This window comes from Brachionichthys hirsutus, chromosome 7 (genome assembly GCF_040956055.1).
Source record: "Brachionichthys hirsutus isolate HB-005 chromosome 7, CSIRO-AGI_Bhir_v1, whole genome shotgun sequence".
Classification (NCBI taxonomy): domain Eukaryota; kingdom Metazoa; phylum Chordata; class Actinopteri; order Lophiiformes; family Brachionichthyidae; genus Brachionichthys; species Brachionichthys hirsutus.
This window is the reverse complement of record NC_090903.1, coordinates 8,372,985-8,391,222: the sequence shown is the minus strand read 5'-3', so window position 1 is coordinate 8,391,222 and position 18,238 is coordinate 8,372,985. Positions and strand designations below refer to the sequence as shown.

The following is an 18,238-nucleotide window of genomic DNA, read 5'->3' as shown; positions in this document are numbered from 1 at the left end:
ATTGTTCTGTGGAGAAGGCTTTTATAGTTTCATAAGTTTGGGAGGTACGCATGAATGGCGACAGATGAATGGGTGGATGCCATTTAAATACTGCTCTCCTTACTCCATTCATGGCAGGAGGATAGTTATTGAATGTAAATCTCATATACCTGCAACATTCTGATGCAACAAATACAGAGGTCAAATTAACACAAAACTTTTCAATTCTCTTTTTTCTTTTTTCTGCCACATATATAGATTGCGTGGCCTTTGGGTCACACCAACAGGGGGTATTGTAGGATTAGTAAATTTATTCTTAATCAGTCACGGAGAATTTAAGGAATCGATAAGCTCCATAGCGGCATTCATTTACACAAACATCCAAAATGCACCATAATCACACCATAACTATTGTTACCATATAAAGCCACACACCTTTCGTTTGATCCATGTCGTTTTCTTTATCATTGTGAGGTAGCTGTCATGAGTTTAGAGTAGATTCACATAAATACATAGATCTATCCCCCCCCCCCGCTAATTTACTTGGCCAAGATGCCAAATAACAACACAAATGTACAAACAGTAACTTATTGTTAACAGTCACTGACACTGTGTTGATTTGTAGATTTCAAATTTGACTTATGCCTTAAAATTACTACTCCTCCATTAACATTTAAAAATACTTATTATTTTAATAATTTCACAACAACAATAATGATGCTAATGTGTAATTAACAGTATCCATCTTTGAGCAGCATTAGAAAAAAAGATTTGTGAAACGTTATAGCATGACGACATTGGACAGATTGAACAAACGCAGAAATAAATACACAAACGTCGGAAATAGAAAGGACAAACAGGAGTACGAATAAATAAAGACTTGCATAAGTAAATCGAATAATATAATACAATAAAATAAAATAACCGATTGTTTGAGGCAATTTAACAGAAGGAATAATAAACTAAGATTTTAAAATATTAGCTGTTTTATTTTACGTTTCGTTTTTAGCTGAATAAATTGAGTTGATCTATAGTATATTAAAAAACACGTTGGAACCTATTCACCCACTCCGCATTACAAAGGTGACGTCATTCGACGTCATAGACCAGCGACTATTCTCTGCCAGGCTCTTCAGCCTCACACACCAAGGACACGAGAGTGCGGGCCACGCTCGGGTTCAATCTGAGCCTCCTTTTTCTACAACTGTTGAGCTAATAATTGATCGATGACTTTATCGGTGAAACGCAGCCGCTTCGCCCACCGGCCGGAACTGTCCTGAGGAAATAAAGAAAACGACACGAGTTCTCCGCAGACCGACCGGCCGGCCGCGTCGCTGTTGGGTTTGCGCGCCTGACATTCTCGTGAGTATTCCTTGTCAACAGACTGTAGTTGTGTATCTGCTAAACATGATCTCATTGTGAACCATTGCATATCAACGACACGTCAGACATGGGCTGTCTGTGTTCCTCTGAGGCCGGGGGTGTCCAACCCTGAGCCCCCCCCCCAACACCCTGACTACAGTCAATGTACATAAATATTCTGTTATATATTTTCATTTACCGGTATATGTAACCCAAAAAAATGAAGTTACCAAATGTAAAGCGTTCAGATGAACACATCAGGACTGACCAATCTGTTTCCACCATTAGAGTTAACGCGAACAAAAGCAGTCAAATGTGGGTCTGTATTTCCCACATTCTCACTTATGCATGCTTTTACGATGCCTTTCAGCCATGGGTGCTCTGGATGCCTGAGCAGGAAGGATGACATCGGAGGCCGTTTCCACGCCTCCTGCCATAAGGAGCGCCCCGACCAGCAGGAGCTACTACTGGCTTCGATCGTTTGCAGCTGGAGGTACGATCTGTTCAGTTGATTTATCGAGGTATAATTTCAAACTAGGACACGGGGTTAGGCGTTTGTGGCTGCAAGACTGTATGTTTTTTTTTTTTTTATAACCATAGAAAGAATTTCTTTTACTTTGCGGTCTCCTTATTGATCGGGAAGCGAATGCTTGAGCAGCTGTCCTTATGACTTAAATCATAATGAAGATACTTTCAGTATGCAAACAAAGTCTTTATTTGGGAGCTCTGTTTTAAGAAAAATAAAGGTAATATGTTAATAAAAAAAAATCTTTAGTGCTTCAAACCTAGAAGCGACAAATGAGAAACATCTGCTATACATCAGCTGTTTGCAGGGATCCACAGACGGAACGTTCTTCCACCTTCAACACAAAAGGCTGCTTTTTACTTCTATTTCTATTGCAGTCCCAGAGTTACTTTTCAATCCCCTGAATAGCATCCCTTATTTGAAAGCACATTTGTAAATCAGATGTGTGCAGTCACCAGTTCACATTTCATGTGAGACTGCAGGAATCAAAACAGCCCTTCTACCAGCTCTGATAATAAAGAGCAACGACACTCCTCTGACTCTTCTCGGACATCTCTGTGAAACTTTGCAGATGGATATAGAATAGAATTTCCTCTCAAAGAAGCTTCAGGAAAAAGAACAAACAACATGACAATTGAGTGACTTAATAAACTCACCAATATTCTCAACATACAAAAAAAAAAAGTACTGCCTAATACTTGGAATGGGATGCTTTGGTACCAAATTAATTGCTAATGACGTGCTACCTAAATCTTAGGTTGCACGTTCTCTCCCAACAATCTGAAAAGAACGAAACCGAGGACTCCGTGGTGTGAAATGTGAGTCGTGTGTTGTTGTTTTTTAGGTGTAGCGGGATGCTGTGCCAAGACCACCATCGCCCCTCTGGACAGAGTGAAGATTCTTCTTCAGGCCCAGAACCCGCACTACAAACATCTCGGTAGAACATTTAAATGTGGAATCCTACTAAGTGCATGTCGTCGCACGCCTGAGCCACGCGAGTGAAAACCTCGGGCGTTCATTTGCAGGCGTTTTTGCCACTCTGAAAGCTGTGCCACGGAAAGAAGGCTTCCGGGGGCTGTACAAGGGCAACGGGGCCATGATGGTCAGGATCTTTCCATATGGCGCCATCCAGTTCATGGCTTTTGACCACTATAAAAAGGTACAGGACTATTTTATTGAATGTTTTTTTTCTACCGGTGAGAATTCCAGCCTTTGCCGCTTTTACTTCACAGCTGCTCAATAACCGGATCGGGATCTCTGGACACATTCACCGGCTTGTTGCAGGATCTATGGCGGGTGGGTGATTGTCCTCATCCATGAGATTTGTGTAGTCATTCAGTGCCGGCTGGATGTCGCGTGACTGGCGTAGACTTTGATCAATCAAGCTTTTTCTTCTTGTCTAAATGTGTTGATTATTGACAGAGAAGCGGCTTCACCGTGATAGAAGAGACCCGCTCCGTTACCGTCGTGTGGGGTCAGAGTAATTGTTGTTAAACAGATGGATTCAGATGAGAATCCATTTGATGGGACTCGCTGTTTGTGTTTTAAGGTTTTGTTTTGTTTCATTTAAGCCCCCCCCCCCCCCCCCCGTCTTTCAATGATGTTATGTCAGCAGGTGAACAAATGAAGTGCACCTTTACTTTGAAAGCGTTTGCCACGATGCAAACACAGAACTGATTAACAATATAACAAAGACCTGGTTTTAAGGCATTTTAAGAGTTAAGTCTTAACAGTATGCATCTTAGTCTAGTTGTCTCTCTATAGAAGCAAAATGGTTCAGGTGAAAGTTAAGGCCTCGCTTGACCTGAAGTCCTCGCCGGTTCTGACCGATGACTATGCTCCAAATGTCCATATTGGTGTGGGATTTACTTCCAGATAAATACGTTCATTTAAATGTTTGTTTACAATCTGTTCCAAATATTACTTGTTGGTCTCTTTGAATATTAGTGATTTGTATTTCTTTTATATTTAGAGTATAGCCTACGTGACTCTCGACTGTTGTCTTGCATTAAAACGTTTCTATTCACATGTTTGTGCGTCGTGCTGAATCGCAGCCCGGCCACAAACATCGCGTACACTCTCACGCTTTGTGTGCTTGCAGGGATGACTGCGGTGATTTGCACCTACCCTCTGGATGTGGTCCGAGCCAGACTGGCCTTCCAGGTGACGGGAGACAATCGCTACACTGGAATCATCAACGCCTTCCACACCATCTACCGTGAGGTAAACAAACATAATACATGTTGTAGCCTTTCATTAAAACTCACGAAAAGCAGACGATGTAGTATTTTGGTCATGAGTGTGCGGTTTTGTCTGCTTCACCCAATCACAGCCGCTTTTCTTTCTTGTACAGGAGGGGGGCGTCTTGGGCTTCTATAGGGGGCTTACGCCAACACTTATTGGAATGGCTCCTTATGCAGGTGACTATTGAGGCCGTGCAGCGTAAACAAACGCCACCGTGTTGCCGTAGCGATACGCTTCGCCACCCACCGGTTTTTACCTCCAGGTTTCTCATTCTTCACGTTCGGCACTCTGAAGAGCCTCGGGTTGAAACATTTTCCAGAGCTGCTGGGCCGACCCTCCTCAGATAACCCCGATGTCTTCGTCCTGAAACCCCAAGTCAACCTGCTGTGCGGCGGGGTCGCCGGCGCCATCGCGCAGACCATATCGTGAGTGCCCTCGACTGACCCAGCCAGCCTCGAGCTACGGATTTGCATAAATGCTGAAGCTCGCGGGACTGGCAGGCGTTTATTGATTATGCCTGATTGATTGATTGATTGATGTCCTCTCAACAGGTACCCCTTGGATGTGGCCAGAAGGAGAATGCAGTTGGGAGCTGTGCTTCCTGACCATGACAAATGCACGTACGTATGTTCCAACACTTCATGTACGTACACACTTTATACAGTAATTGTACCTTTACACGTACTCTTACATAAACTTAGGCGTAATAGTTGTGCCTCTGGAAGGCTTTGTGTTCTTGATGGCCTCCTGTTTGAGGATTGTACACGCGTCTAATCCATCCGTTGATTAATTATTTCATCTCCATCGTCATCATGAGTCTCTTTCCTTCTCACTGCCGCGCTTACAGCTCGCTTTCTTTGGACCCATTACTTATTATAAAGTGCAGCCACGCTCTCCCGTCTCGCTTTTACAGTGCCGTTTGTTAGTCTCTATGAGCATGAGAAGGTTTGATGAGGAGTCTCATGCATTCAGGCCTGAGCAGAACATCTACCAAACCCAGGAGGAGCTCGTTGCAACAGAGGCCGTGTGACTAGATATGTGCATTTGTGGGCTCCCAAAATATTCGTCTGCTCATAACGTCACCGTGAAAGACACGCTACAGCAGTTCGTTGCGTCTGCAACTCTAAACCGATGTGATTTCTTGTCTTCCACCTGGTCAGATCACTGAGCAAGACCCTGACCTACGTGCACAGGCAATATGGGGTCAAGAAGGGGCTGTATCGAGGCCTGTCTCTCAACTACGTCCGCTGCATCCCCTCGCAGGCGGTGGCCTTCACAACCTACGAGTCCATGAAGCAGGTCCTGTACTTGAACTAGTTGCTGTTCCCCCCGAGGATGCACTTGGACCTGCACACTCCGAGTCTTCACTCCACATCAAATTTTTCCTTCTGCGACTGATCCGGAGCTGATTTTGGTTTAAGGGATGCGGAATTTGCGTCCCCACTGAGTTCACGAAGTTAATGCCGAAAAGGGAAACGAGACAAAGAGAAACTTTGTCGGCCTCTGTTCATTCCCTCTTGCTTTGTGTGTGGAACGGTCCACGGCTAGCAGGAAGGTGTGACTGCTTTGAGCAGAGTGACTCTGATACATCGTCCCCCTCATTCATGCAGTGTTCCTTTAGGTCCCTCAGGCTCACTGCTCTTGTTCGTCTTAACTCAACAACTTGCCTCAAATCTATTTGGCAACTGGTGAACGACGGCTTTAAACAATCTGGATGATTTATAAGGTTTTGTTCTTTCGAGGCTTATTGATACTTTTAATATACACAACAGTAACCAAGGAGTTACTCTGTTTTTTTGCTTTTGTCCACTTCACAAATCTAAAATCATCAAAAGGCTCACATGCAGTAAAAAAAAGAAGAAAGTAGACCGTCTGAAACAGCATGTGATAATTAACTGTATTTTCATATTTCATATGTATTTTTTTCTGTATTGCAGAAGAATCTTTATCATTTCATTATACTGAATGTTGTACATCCGTGATCAGAAAGAGATTTTGAGTTGTGAAGGGTTGTTTATGATTTCAGTGATGTGACAAATGACTCAGGAGAAATCTGCACCGTTTCCTCGTATTTATTTAATTGCAGATGTTACCACTAGGTGGCAGCATCGATCCTCTATTGAATTGTTTACTATCAGCGCTGATCACAACTTTTCTCTTTTTTGTCTTTTATATATTTTATTAAATACAAGTCAAAATAGAATTTTGTGTGCTGCAGGTAGTGATATCAGTGCTTTTCATTAAAGTAATCTTTTGCTGGAGCAACAGAGATGACAAAACATTATTTCAAGAGTTGTTATTTTTGTCACTGCCAGTTTGTCTCTTGTCTTCTTCAGCATTCGATGTCTTAACTTTAGTAGAATAGCCAATGTGTTTTCTGCCTATGAATGTCCACGTGATTCATTTGGTGCCTCAGTTTTTAGATCATTGTATCCAAATGGGAGGGAATTGCCCCCCCCCCCCCACCACCACCACAAAAAAGACAATTTAGAACAATAATTTCTAACATTTTTTGGTTTGTGACTCATTGAAATAAAGCATCATCTGTCTAAACACTCGATATAAATACAGCAGTCACAGCATGGACAACAGAGAGCTTAAATACCTCTACTTGTACGCATGCAGTTTACAGTGTTTTGATTTAAAACTTCATTAGCATTCTGTCACCCTCTGAAATATTCCTGCTATTGTAGCTGTGAGATCTCAACATGAAATATTCTGAGCATGTCTGAGATGTGTTGGGATTAGATCAGGGGGTTCCCAACCTTTTTTATGGCTCACACCCCAAGAAAACTTGTAGTATGTTCCCGCATCCCCTACAAAAGTAATCTCTCATGAAGAATGCAATTTATGCTAAACTTGAGCGACATATTTATCTAAGATAATATTTGAATGATATGGAAAGGAAGGAAAAAAATCATTTATAACAAATCCAAATATACGAATGAGCAGTACACAGAAATTAAGCTTCTCCTCTAGTGTAATTGTAAATGATTATATTTTTAAACATTTGTGTGTGTCAGGGTTGAAAAGCATTTATGCAACCTTTCTGGTTTTGTTATGGGATCGCTGCCTCTGTCGCTGCTTTTTGTAACGGCAGTTATGTAAGGTTAATATTGTTTAGATAAGTAAGTAATTGTATTTTGAGTTCGTGCTTTTGTTTTAACTGTTTCGTAAGTTTGTGCTTTTATTTTCTTAACCTTGTAACCGGATGCTAAGAACGCCAGAGGGAGAGAGGAGAGACGCTCGGAACAAGATGGAACAACAGGAAAGACAGACTTAGCATAAGGAAATGATTTAATGTTTTAGCATCGGTTTATTGAGGAACAAGGTAAATGTGATTGTGTCTGTGTAATAGTTGTATTTTAGATGTTTAAATGTTTATGGTTAAATCGTATTTTATGGTAAGGATTGTGTGTCAATGTTTGAGTTATGAATGGTAACGGCAGAATGATGGTTAACTTTATTGTGTGTTTTATTTTTCATAGCTCTTACGTTGGTTAATGGACGGAAGGTCAAAATAAACCATTCAACCACCGGTTCTGGCCTTTTTAAATCGACTGGATGCTACATACTTAATGCTTCATTTGGATTCATCCACACGTCTTTCACTGTTAACGCTGATGGTGCGGGTATAGTGCGGTGGCTTAGGACCAGATTTGAGTAAAATGGGGACACGGTGGATAAAAGCACCAAAAAATTTTTATGTGCTCTACATCACCATAGCTTTCAATTTTTTGGTGGGAGCCGCCTCATCAAGATGGCGGATGGCGGCCATATTGGATTTCCGCCATGTAAAATCTATAAATGCCAATATCTCGGCTTCCAAGCCACTTAGAAGGTCAATCTTGGTGTCAAAGTATACATTTTCTGAGTCAGGGAATGCATTAAAGCTATTGAGAATACCACTAGATGATTATTTCTGCAGAGATCAAATAAATTATGTTCATTCTGGTGTTGTGAGATGTGGATGCGTGTGTGTGTGTGCGCGCGCAGCCGGGGCGAAAGGAAAGTGAGTGGAAGAGAGAGAGAGAGAGAGGGGGCGTGCGAGAGGAAGCGAGAGACAGAACGAGGAGAGAGACGGGGATATCGATAGAGGAAAAGGGAGGCTAACACTGGCAATGTATGCATCATTTTCAACTCGATTCCTAAGCAGATGGACATAAATGGATGACATGCATGGATTGAACTTGATTTGCTTCACTTTTTAACACAAGTATTATTACATGTATAATAAAATTATCTGTTAGACCGTGCTTGTTTTCAGACCCAAATGCAGGGACTGCACACACTCCATTCACGAGCCCATCAAAAAGAACTCACTGCCTCTCTTCAGATGCCCAACACCCAAGATCAAGACCAAGCAGGCAGGGCAGATATCAATATTGAAGGATGATGAGGCACTCTTCTCCCAATTATATACAGCCATGCAACACAGAGAGGGGGACATGAGCACCTTCTTTAAGCACGAAAACCATCCAAACCCTCCCTCTTTATCTGACAGAGGGAAACTACGGCTGGGAAAGAAGTCAGATCTGCTAATTGTTCTGACACAAAAGACACAACAGGAACCTCCAGGTACTTTGGATGTCAAAGTACTCGACGGTGCCGCTGTTGTGCACTTCCTGTCCACTACCAACATTACCACATTCGACGAATATGCCAGTTGTGTCTTTGTTCCCCACATCATGAAGCACTTGGAGACCTCCAAAAGCGTTGATGTGGTTTGGGACACTTACATCACCAGCAGCATAAAAGAGTCAATAAGGGAGAAGCGAGGCAAGGGGATACGACGGAAGGTGGCTGGTCAGAACAAGCTGCCAGGGAATTGGCCAGATTTCCTGCGTGACACGATGAACAAGCAGGAACTCTTCACCTTCCTCTCCATGAAGATTGCATCCACTGGAAATCTGTCAATGAAGCAAGGACAGAGTTGTTCTGCCAGAAGAACAGAACAATGGAACAATAGAGGTGCGGGTTGAGCCAAGGGACTGCATGCCTGACTCATTCACTTTGTTGAACATGGAATGGAATTCACCGCCGGCTGCTGCTCTGAGTCAGGAGCTGACATGTCCAACCAAATCTTACAGTGAGACTATCGGCTCTCAAGGTGAGGGAGTGGGGGCACTTCAGGGTGTGTGAGTGACCAGCGGAGTGAAATAAAGTTCAATCAATGATTTATGTAGTGAAAATAAATCAATGTTTCCGGATACCTTCGAGCTGACTCATTTTTTTATCACTGAAATCCAACTTGCAACCTTAAATTTTCTTTCTTTTTTTTTTTTTTTTTAATGAGTTGCTTTCTTTGTTATTATTAATAATGGCTGATAAGAACGATGGGATGAGAACCTTTACCTCTGAAGGAGGGCAGCGGTTCAGAGACAGTAAATATTTGAAAAATAATCAAATTGATCAGTTTGAACGTTTTGATAAATGGAATATAGTTTGAAAAGTACGAGCAAATGACCGTTTTTATGTTTTACGCAACATCCCAACTTCAGTGGAACTGGGGTTTGTGCCTCGATGCCCCCGCCCTTGCATTTGTTTTGCAGATAAAGGCTAAGAATTTTATAGCGTTGCCTTGCACACTTTTTTCTGTGCTCAACGATGTATTCTAGTCTGATCTAGTCTGACCCTCCCACCCCCGAGGGACATGAGCGCCTCGTCCCACCCACCGCTGCCTGTTCAAACACTTTCTTGGTGTTTGTGCAACAGAAATGAGGAGAAGTGACATCTGTGCATCAGTGAAAGACATTTGAGAGGAAACCTGTCTCAAATTTGAAGTTTCTTTTTTGTGTGTTTTTTCTGGGTGATTTCTCGGATTCGGATTTCTTTTCTTCTTTTCTTCACTTTGGACATTTGGACGCTCGTGAAGTTGCCTTTGCCCTGCATGGCCAGCATGCTTTCTTACACGGTGACTATTTCCACGGGGAGCCAGTGGTTCGCGGGGACGGATGACTATCTCTACGTCACGCTGGTGGGCACGGAGCGGAGCAGTGAGAGGACGCTGCTGGACAAGCCGCTGTATGATGACTTGAAGAGGGGGGCGGTAAGTGATGCCATGATGCATTGTATAATCTGATGAACGGCGAGTCGACACCTGCACACACTGGGTGGGAGGCAGGGTAGACAGACAGACAGACGACCATTCATTAATTCATTTTCTAACAGCTTTGTCCGTTATCGGGTCGCGGCCCAAGCTGGAGCCTATCCCAGCAGTCAATGGGCGAGAGGCGGGGTACACCCTGGACAAGCCGCCAGTTCATCCCAGGGCAACACAGAGACAGACAATCAGCCACACACACACTCACACAATTTAGCATCACCAATCCGCCTAAGCTGCATGTTTTTGGTGGTGGAAGGAAGACGGAGAACCCCGAGAGAACCCACACAGATACAGGGAGAACATGCAAACTCCTCACAGAAAGGCCACAAGTCGGATTCGAACCCACAACCTCGTCGCTGTGAGCAACACCGTGCCACCGTGCCACCCAGACAGACATACCAATCACCCTCTTATTCAGGCCCCGGCCTGCATGGTGTTTGTACGAGGCAGGAAACCCACACAGATTTACGGTGGCCCTGAAGTGAATGCAAAACACAACAACAAATCGTAGCGCACACAATAAAAAAGGAATCACGCAAACAAGAAAAAAATACACACAATAAAAAAGGAATCACGCAAACAAGAAAAACACACACACAAAAATGAAATCACGCAAACAAGAAAACGCACACACACCAAAAAGAAATCACACGCTTTTCTTGTTCGCGTGAATCCTTTTTTGTTTGCGTGATTTCTTTTCTTGTTTGTGTGATTTCTTTTTTGTTTGTGATTTCATTTCTTGTTTGCGTGATTTCTTTTCTTGTTTGCGTGAGTTCGTTTTTTGTTTGCATGATTTATGTTCTTGTTTGTGTGAATTCATTTTTGTTTGTGTGATATCTTTTTTTGTTTGTGTGATATCTTTTTTGTGTGTGTTTTTTCTTGTTGCGTGATTTCTTTTCTTGTTTCCGTGAATTTTTTCTTGTTTGCGTGGACTCTCACTGTGAGGAAACAGCACTCCCCACTGCGCCAACTAAAGAATGCAATGAATATAAATAATAAAATGAAAAACAATTCCTTGAAATGAAAATATTACATTTACAGATGACCAACTCGAGGGTAAACTGTGTACGTGAGGCCTGGAGTCTGTTAAACAGGAAGGTACAGCAAACAGGAATAAATCTGATCGAGTACACAAAGTGAAGTGCAAAAGACAATAAATGGAACATGGAGGAGGACGGAGAGAAAATGTTGGAAAATGTGTGTGAAGCAGAAAACATGACAAGCTGGCAGCTAAAAAGAAGAACACACAAACCAAAGGCCACAGAGTCAAAGAAAGAGGTGAAGATATTCACACATGTTAAAGGTAGGAAGAGTAAAAAAAAAACCCCACAGACATGGGAAAAATAATAAAAACGAAAGAACCATGATACTTTATCACAAGGCTTATGTCAGAATTGCGTTGCAGTTTTGCCTTTTATTCTGCTATAAATGCAAAGAATTTATAATTGTCTCCGCCGAGGCAGAGGTGAAGTAACCGCTGCCGTTGGTTTGTTTGTCTGTCTGGTAGGAAGATAACTCAAAATGTTACTGATGGATCTTGATGACATTTTCAGGGAATGTTGAGAATGTTGCCAGTATAGCTTTATTGGAAAAAAAAAATCATAACAGATAATTACATTCTGGTGATGATCCAGAAGAGATTCTGGATCGCTTTGAAATTTTTGTTAACATTGCAGTCAATGGAGCATCAAAATTTGTTCCTCAATATCTTGGTTGATTATTGACCGATGTTTATGGATTTTGACACAGTCATGTAGGGTGGGGACCTCTATCTCACCACCAAATGCCATCTGGATCAGATCCAGAATGTGGTCAGAAAAAAAGATTACATTTTAACATTGAAAACCCCATTTACGGATTCAAAAATCTGTTTAAAATACACATCAAGTCCGATTCAATTTTGCTCTACGTGGTTGGAGTATAAAGATACCAAGAACAATTTAGAACCTTTTGGTGATGATCCAGATCACCATGTGGACGGTGTAAATCTAATTAGGAGGGGAATGAGCTGCTTGGTGGAGGTCTGTTCTCTGAGTGCTTTTCTGGTTTATATTATGAATCATTTAGTTTATTATAAAAACATGAAGTTTATATTGTATTACACGTGAAAAAAAATCTTTTTTTATGCTGTAAAACATATCCTTTTGTGGAAATGGCTGTTTCATGTTTCATTTTCTGGTGAACTGCTACGATTCCAGAACTCGCTGCATACTTACTGAGCTGCTGACTGTAATGCAGGTGGACTCTTACGACGTGCGGGTCGGGGAGAGCCTAGGAGAGATTGTGTTGGTGAAGATTCAGAAGAGGAAGTACTGGATGAACAATGACTGGTACTGCAGGTCCATCACCGTCAAGATCCCATCTGGAGAATGCGTGGAGTTCCCCTGCTTCCGCTGGCTGGTGGATGACAAGGAGGTGGTGCTGCGAGACGGAAGAGGTGGAGCCATCTCAAATGCAAAAAGGACAAGTTTAATAAATAGCCTCTGCTTCGTCCCTCACTTTGTCTCGTGTCTCTTGCAGCCTGTCTGCCCCAGGATGATAAGAGCAGCCTGCTCAAACAGCACAGGCAAAAAGAACTGGAGATGAGGAGAAAGGCGTACAGGCAAGCTTCCTCTGCAGACGCCGTTTGTGTTTCTGTGTCAGGAGGCTGAGGGTGCTCACTAATAAGTAGTCGTCTATGTCCTTTACAGATGGAAGGAGTGGCAGCCGGGGTTTCCCATGAGCATAGATGCCAACAGACATAAAGATTTGCCCCAAGACATCCGCTTCGACAGCGAGAAGGCGGTGGACTTTGTCCTGATGTACAGTAAGGCGTAAGTTATTTTCCAGTCCATTAGCTGTGAAGCCGCTGATGCTGTGCAGAACAGATTCAGAGAAACTGGGACCCGAGAGGCGTCCCTCAATGCAAGGCGTCCACGCGGCCATGATGGCAGAGGTGTGTGTGCCCAAGGAACTGTCAGCATGGTGCTTTTATTCAAGCGGAGACATTAGAGGAGATAACAGAAACCAGATCCAAAACACAACTCAGTCAACGTTCTCGAGGTTAAATTATGATTTAGTGGTTCAGTTGGAAAATATTAACCACTAAATCATTTCATTTAATTTACAGAATGGAGAACCTGTATGTGAACCAGTTCGTGGACATGTTCCAGACTTCCTGGCGTGACTTCACTGATTTTGAGAAAATCTTTGTGAGAATCAAAAACACAATGTCAGGTCAGCTTCACACATATTTGTATTGTCATGTCATGTCATGCCGTGTCACGTTCTGCTACTTTATGTTCTGATTAAATTATATTACAGAGTATGTGTTGGAACACTGGAAGGAGGACTTCATTTTTGGATACCAGTTTCTGAATGGTTGCAACCCCGTGGTGATCAAAAAGTGCACCAAACTTCTCGACAAGTTTCCCGTCACTCATGAGATGGTCTCCGTCTGCCTGGAGAGGGAGCTGACGCTGGAGCAGGAAGTCGAGGTAGAGATGAGATGAGCTATTTCATTTATTCAACCCAAACTGGAAAATAAACGGAAACAACAACAGACGTGATTAGAGGATCTGCATTGAATTGGTTTAGATCATATTTATCTGATAGATTTCAGTTTGTACATTCATGATAAATCTTCTACGTACACAGAAGTTAAATATGGAGTTCCACAGGGTTCGGTGCTTTTATTCACACTGCATATGCTTCCCTTTGGTAACAGTAGGAAGAATTCCGAGAGCAGATGAGCCGTTGAGGGGTGTGTGCGTTTGTGTGTGTGTGTGTGTGAGTTCATGTGTGTGGAAAGTCAGAGAGACATGTCCTTGGATTGTTTTGATAGACAAATAGGACCTGGCGTTGTACAGAACTCTCTCAGAGGAAGGGTGGAGGGGGACTGGAGACATAATAGATCCAATATTCAGCTGAAATGAAAATTTAGCGTAATCCAAATATACAACTGGTCCTCAGTTATTCCTCGTTTCGTGTGCCAAGTCGAGACTTTGGTCCAAGCCAGTACTCAGTCCGGAGATCTGGCGCTAGAGAAATAAAATTGAATTGAATTACAGACAATGTAATGGGAGGATAATCTATTTACATTGGTAAAGCCCCCCATGTCCATTTCAAAGATAACTAGAAAGACAATCAGAGATTGCAGACCCTCGCCTCCAACAGACTATTCGACCTTGTAAGACAGTAAACAGGGCTTCCGGATCATACTACAAGACACCTTCTGGACTCTTTTTCCCATCATGCCATTCGTGTCCCTCCCTCTTAAAGTGGCAGTTTACAGCAGAGGCACAATTCCAGATGTAAAAATAATTCTAGAATCTGGATCCAGATCCGGATCAATGCCATTCTCGGGGAGGACCGAGCCACGGACAGAACCTTGCTTGTGTAAAATTTTCAAGTCGATTGGGTTCCTAGTTTTTGAGTTATGCGCTCGGACAGACAAGCAAACAGACAAACATACAAACAAACGGACCAAATTGCAATACCCTCGCCTCCCCTTCGGCGAGGGTAAAAACATGCTGTGTGTAACATTTCTGCCTCTATCCAGTTCTCCGATTGATGTATAATGTGAGTTGATGTTCTGGCCCCAGGCAGGTAACATCTACGTCGTAGACTATGAGGTGTTAGATGGCATCAGCCCGAACTGCACAGATCCGCGCACTGTGCAGTACCTCGCCGCTCCGATCTGTCTCCTCTACAAGAACACTGAGAAGAAGATCTTGCCCATAGCCATACAGGTACAGTGATAATGAGCAAGTGTGTTTTACACCACGGGGGGTGGGGTATTTTCCACTGGCGGGTAAGAGAGGATGCATCTGTCCTTTTCTGCTGCTTCTCCCTTGTATTTGGTCTTTTCCAGCTCAGCCAGACTCCGGGGGAAGACAACCCAATCTTCCTGCCCACAGACAGCGACTACGACTGGCTGCTGGCTAAGATCTGGGTCCGCTCATCTGACTTCCAGTACCACCAGACCATCACACACCTGCTTCGAACACACCTGATGACAGAGGTGTTTGCCATTGCCATGTACAGAGAGCTCCCTGCGGTTCACCCTGTATATAAGGTAGGACTGGCTCAGTTGTTGATTAAGTGATTGGATGATTGATTGATGGATTCCTGTACTTTCTCCCAGCTACTTATTCCACATGTTCGCTTTACCATCGCCATCAACACGAAGGCCAGAGAACAGCTCATCTGTGAACGTGGCCTCTTTGACAAGGTGAGTTTCTGAATGCGCAGAAGAGGAAAACAATTCAATTCAATGCAACTTTATTTGCATTGCAGTATTTCAGTTTAAATTTCAGCAGCCACATGTGCAGACGATGAGTAACGATGCTAAATCTCCTTCCTTATCAAGGCCAATGCAGTGGGAGGAGGTGGTCATATCCAACTGGTTCAAAAAGTCATGAAGTCCCTGACCTTCAGGTCTCTGACCTTCCCAGATATGATCAAAAGCCGAGGCATGGACAAGGAGGAGGAGCTGCCGACCTACTTCTACAGGGATGATGGCAACAGGGTGTGGGAGGCCACCAAGATGTGAGGAACGACTCTTCTTATAGCATTGATGAATAGTCTGTGTTTGAGGGCAGGAAAACAGCTGGAGGGAAGGATGAAGCGCATTGGGATAAGATTTGTGTACCCCCGAGTGTCAAGGGAAGCATTTTTAATTTTGTGTGTGTGTGTGTGTCTGACTGCTGTCCTGGTTGCGTTTTGGCAGTTTTGTGTCTGATGTGGTCCACATTTACTACACCACCGATGAGGCGGTGCAGGGAGATGAAGAAATCCAGGCCTTCATTAAAGAAGTGCGCTGCTTTGGCATGCAAGACTTTGAAAGCTGTGGTGGGTACACGTCTAAGATGTCCTACATAGTTTTACCTTTTAGCATTCCTGCAACCAACCAACTCATAGTGAGAGCTCGCCGTCTGTTCATATTGCATTAGTTGTGCTGCAGAGGACAGGTTCAAGTACATCCCATCATCAGGGTTTGAGAGTGTCAAGGTGTCAGAATTTAACACTCAAGACACCCTGTATAAAATAATCAAACGCACACAAATAAATCAAGTAAGACCGTCGTTAACTTTTTCTCGGCCTTGACTTTCAATAGTACGCTGATTCCGCTGTTCTGCTTCTGTCACCTCGATACCCGCCGGACCTAACAAAGAGTTCGCCGGTCAGCGGAGAATTCTGTCCGCGTGGACCCGTTCTCCCCGTCTGGAGCGTGCACATGTCTCATCGTCTTGTTCCATTCCGGAGGTTCGCGGTTCTGTTGGACTCCAGCTCGAAGGACCATTTAATGTCAGAGTTTAACACTCAAGACACCCTGTATAAAATAATCACAAATAAATCAGGCCAGACCATCGTTAACTTTTTCTCGGCCGGGAGGACCCATTCGTCGAGCGTGGCTGATGTTTTTGCTAGCCGAGCACCAGTGTTGTAATATGTACATTTCCCCATCACCTTCCTCATTGCACTGTGCAAAGGATCTGTCCACAACAGCACTTGCAAAATGAAAGCAGTGAATTTCTGTAGGACGCTTTCTCAGCGCTCTCTCAAAACAATCCTGCAGAGTTTCCCAAGTCTGTGAAGTCCCGCGAGGAGCTGACGGAGTATCTGACCACGATTGTGTTCACTTCCTCAGCGCAGCATGCAGTGGTCAACTTTGGACAGGTGAGAAACGGGTCATCGTGAACCTGACATTCAACGTGAGATTTAGTTATACTGAAAATATAACAATGACATCAGCCTTGCAGTTTTGGATTGTTATAGATTATTTCACTTGGTAACGACTGTTGGTTCTAAAATGCATTGCTCAATAAGAGGCCCCTGATCCAAAATCTGACTTAAAGAGGAATGCAATTAAAATACCAGAGCAACTATGAGTTTAACAGAAAGGGCAGATTTGATATTCTGCATGACCAGAAACTTGGAGCCCTTCATGGTGCTGGAGGTCAGAGCTATCGGCTAGTAGTCGTTGTGGCCGGATGGGACTGGGATTATGGGGGCATCTACAGTTTAGCTCAGGAAGATGTTAAAGATATCCACAAGCGCCTTGGCACAGTCCCTTAAAAATGTGGCCAGGAATGACGTCTGGTCCGGCTGCCTTGCGTGAGTCGATCCGTTACAGCATCCTCGTCACGCTGGCTGGAGCCAGACATGTGATCTGCTCAGCCGGTGGGGAGTCTCTGAGCAGCATTAGAAGTCATTACTACAGAGCATTGTGAGATTAATCAGCATTGATGCGGCAGGAAGAATTTATCTGCTGTAAATTGCAGTACGATTGGTGTTCGTGGATCCCCAACGCTCCGTCCACCATGCGGAGGCCTCCGCCCAAACAGAAGGGTCTGGCAGATATTCAAATGATTATCGACAGCCTTCCTGATCGCGGGCGTTCCAGCTGGCACCTCGGAGCCGTCTGGGCCCTCAGTCAGTACCAGGAGAACGAGGTATGGACAGGATGCGTCACGTCAAGGCACTCGTCTGCACACTTGCACACAACATCTTGGTGCAAACTGGTTTGTTTAATGGCCCAGAATGTCCAGCAAAGCTTCCCCCGTGTGTCCCGTCTCCCCTGCAGCTATACCTGGGTACGTACCCAGACGAGCACTTCGTGGAGAAGCCGGTGAAGGCGGCCATGGAGCGCTTCAGGAAGCAGCTAGCAGAGGTGACCAGCTTCATCAAGAGGAGGAACGAGACAAAGAATCTGCCTTACTACAACATGTCTCCAGACAGAATCCCAAACAGTGTTGCTGTTTGAGAAAGAAAATTAACCCATTTCATCTCCAGGTTTTACTGTCTAAGCTTTTCTTCTGATGTATTTTACATGGAATTAATATGGTTTTATTTCTACACCGTGCATCATTTCTATCTGCTAGTAGTTCAGATGTTTTCCATCCTGTGTTACTCACTAGAAAAGACACGGTAGCGCCTCTTACATAACATCACTGCAGATTATTTAGGAAGTATAAAGTCATAAAGCATTAAAAGTAACTTCATTTTTTATTTTGTTCTTTTTAATTCTACATACTTTG

At 43.6% G+C, this 18,238-nt stretch overlaps 2 protein-coding genes across 5 annotated transcripts; both read left to right on the top strand.

The window, feature by feature from the left end:
* The first annotated feature begins 1,743 nt into the window (after window positions 1-1,743).
* slc25a16 (solute carrier family 25 member 16) lies at window positions 1,744-5,464 on the top strand. The gene is made up of 9 exons (XM_068741223.1): window positions 1,744-1,834; window positions 2,712-2,804; window positions 2,893-3,026; window positions 3,100-3,163; window positions 3,969-4,090; window positions 4,221-4,287; window positions 4,374-4,536; window positions 4,663-4,731; window positions 5,272-5,464. The coding sequence occupies exons 1-9, from the start codon at window positions 1,744-1,746 to the stop codon at window positions 5,426-5,428; spliced, it is 960 nt and encodes a 319-aa protein (XP_068597324.1). The 3' UTR covers window positions 5,429-5,464.
* Window positions 5,465-9,838: 4,374 nt separating this feature from the next.
* LOC137896210 (polyunsaturated fatty acid 5-lipoxygenase-like) lies at window positions 9,839-18,209 on the top strand. Of its 4 annotated transcripts, XM_068741741.1 has the most exons (15): window positions 10,094-10,160; window positions 11,259-11,495; window positions 12,456-12,654; window positions 12,738-12,819; window positions 12,908-13,030; window positions 13,327-13,433; window positions 13,521-13,693; window positions 14,801-14,947; window positions 15,070-15,273; window positions 15,343-15,429; window positions 15,568-15,746; window positions 15,928-16,049; window positions 16,777-16,877; window positions 17,483-17,653; window positions 17,785-18,209. In XM_068741741.1, exons 2-15 carry the CDS (start codon window positions 11,382-11,384, stop codon window positions 17,962-17,964), a joined length of 1,989 nt encoding a protein of 662 aa, XP_068597842.1. In that variant the 5' UTR covers window positions 10,094-10,160; window positions 11,259-11,381; the 3' UTR covers window positions 17,965-18,209. The 4 variants fall into 4 exon arrangements, with proteins under 4 accessions (XP_068597840.1, XP_068597841.1, XP_068597842.1 ...); XM_068741739.1 differs by lacking the exon at window positions 11,259-11,495 and having other exon boundaries at window positions 9,839-10,160; XM_068741740.1 differs by lacking the exon at window positions 11,259-11,495 and having other exon boundaries at window positions 9,839-10,160; window positions 14,801-14,952; window positions 15,075-15,273.
* Window positions 18,210-18,238: the final 29 nt, after the last annotated feature.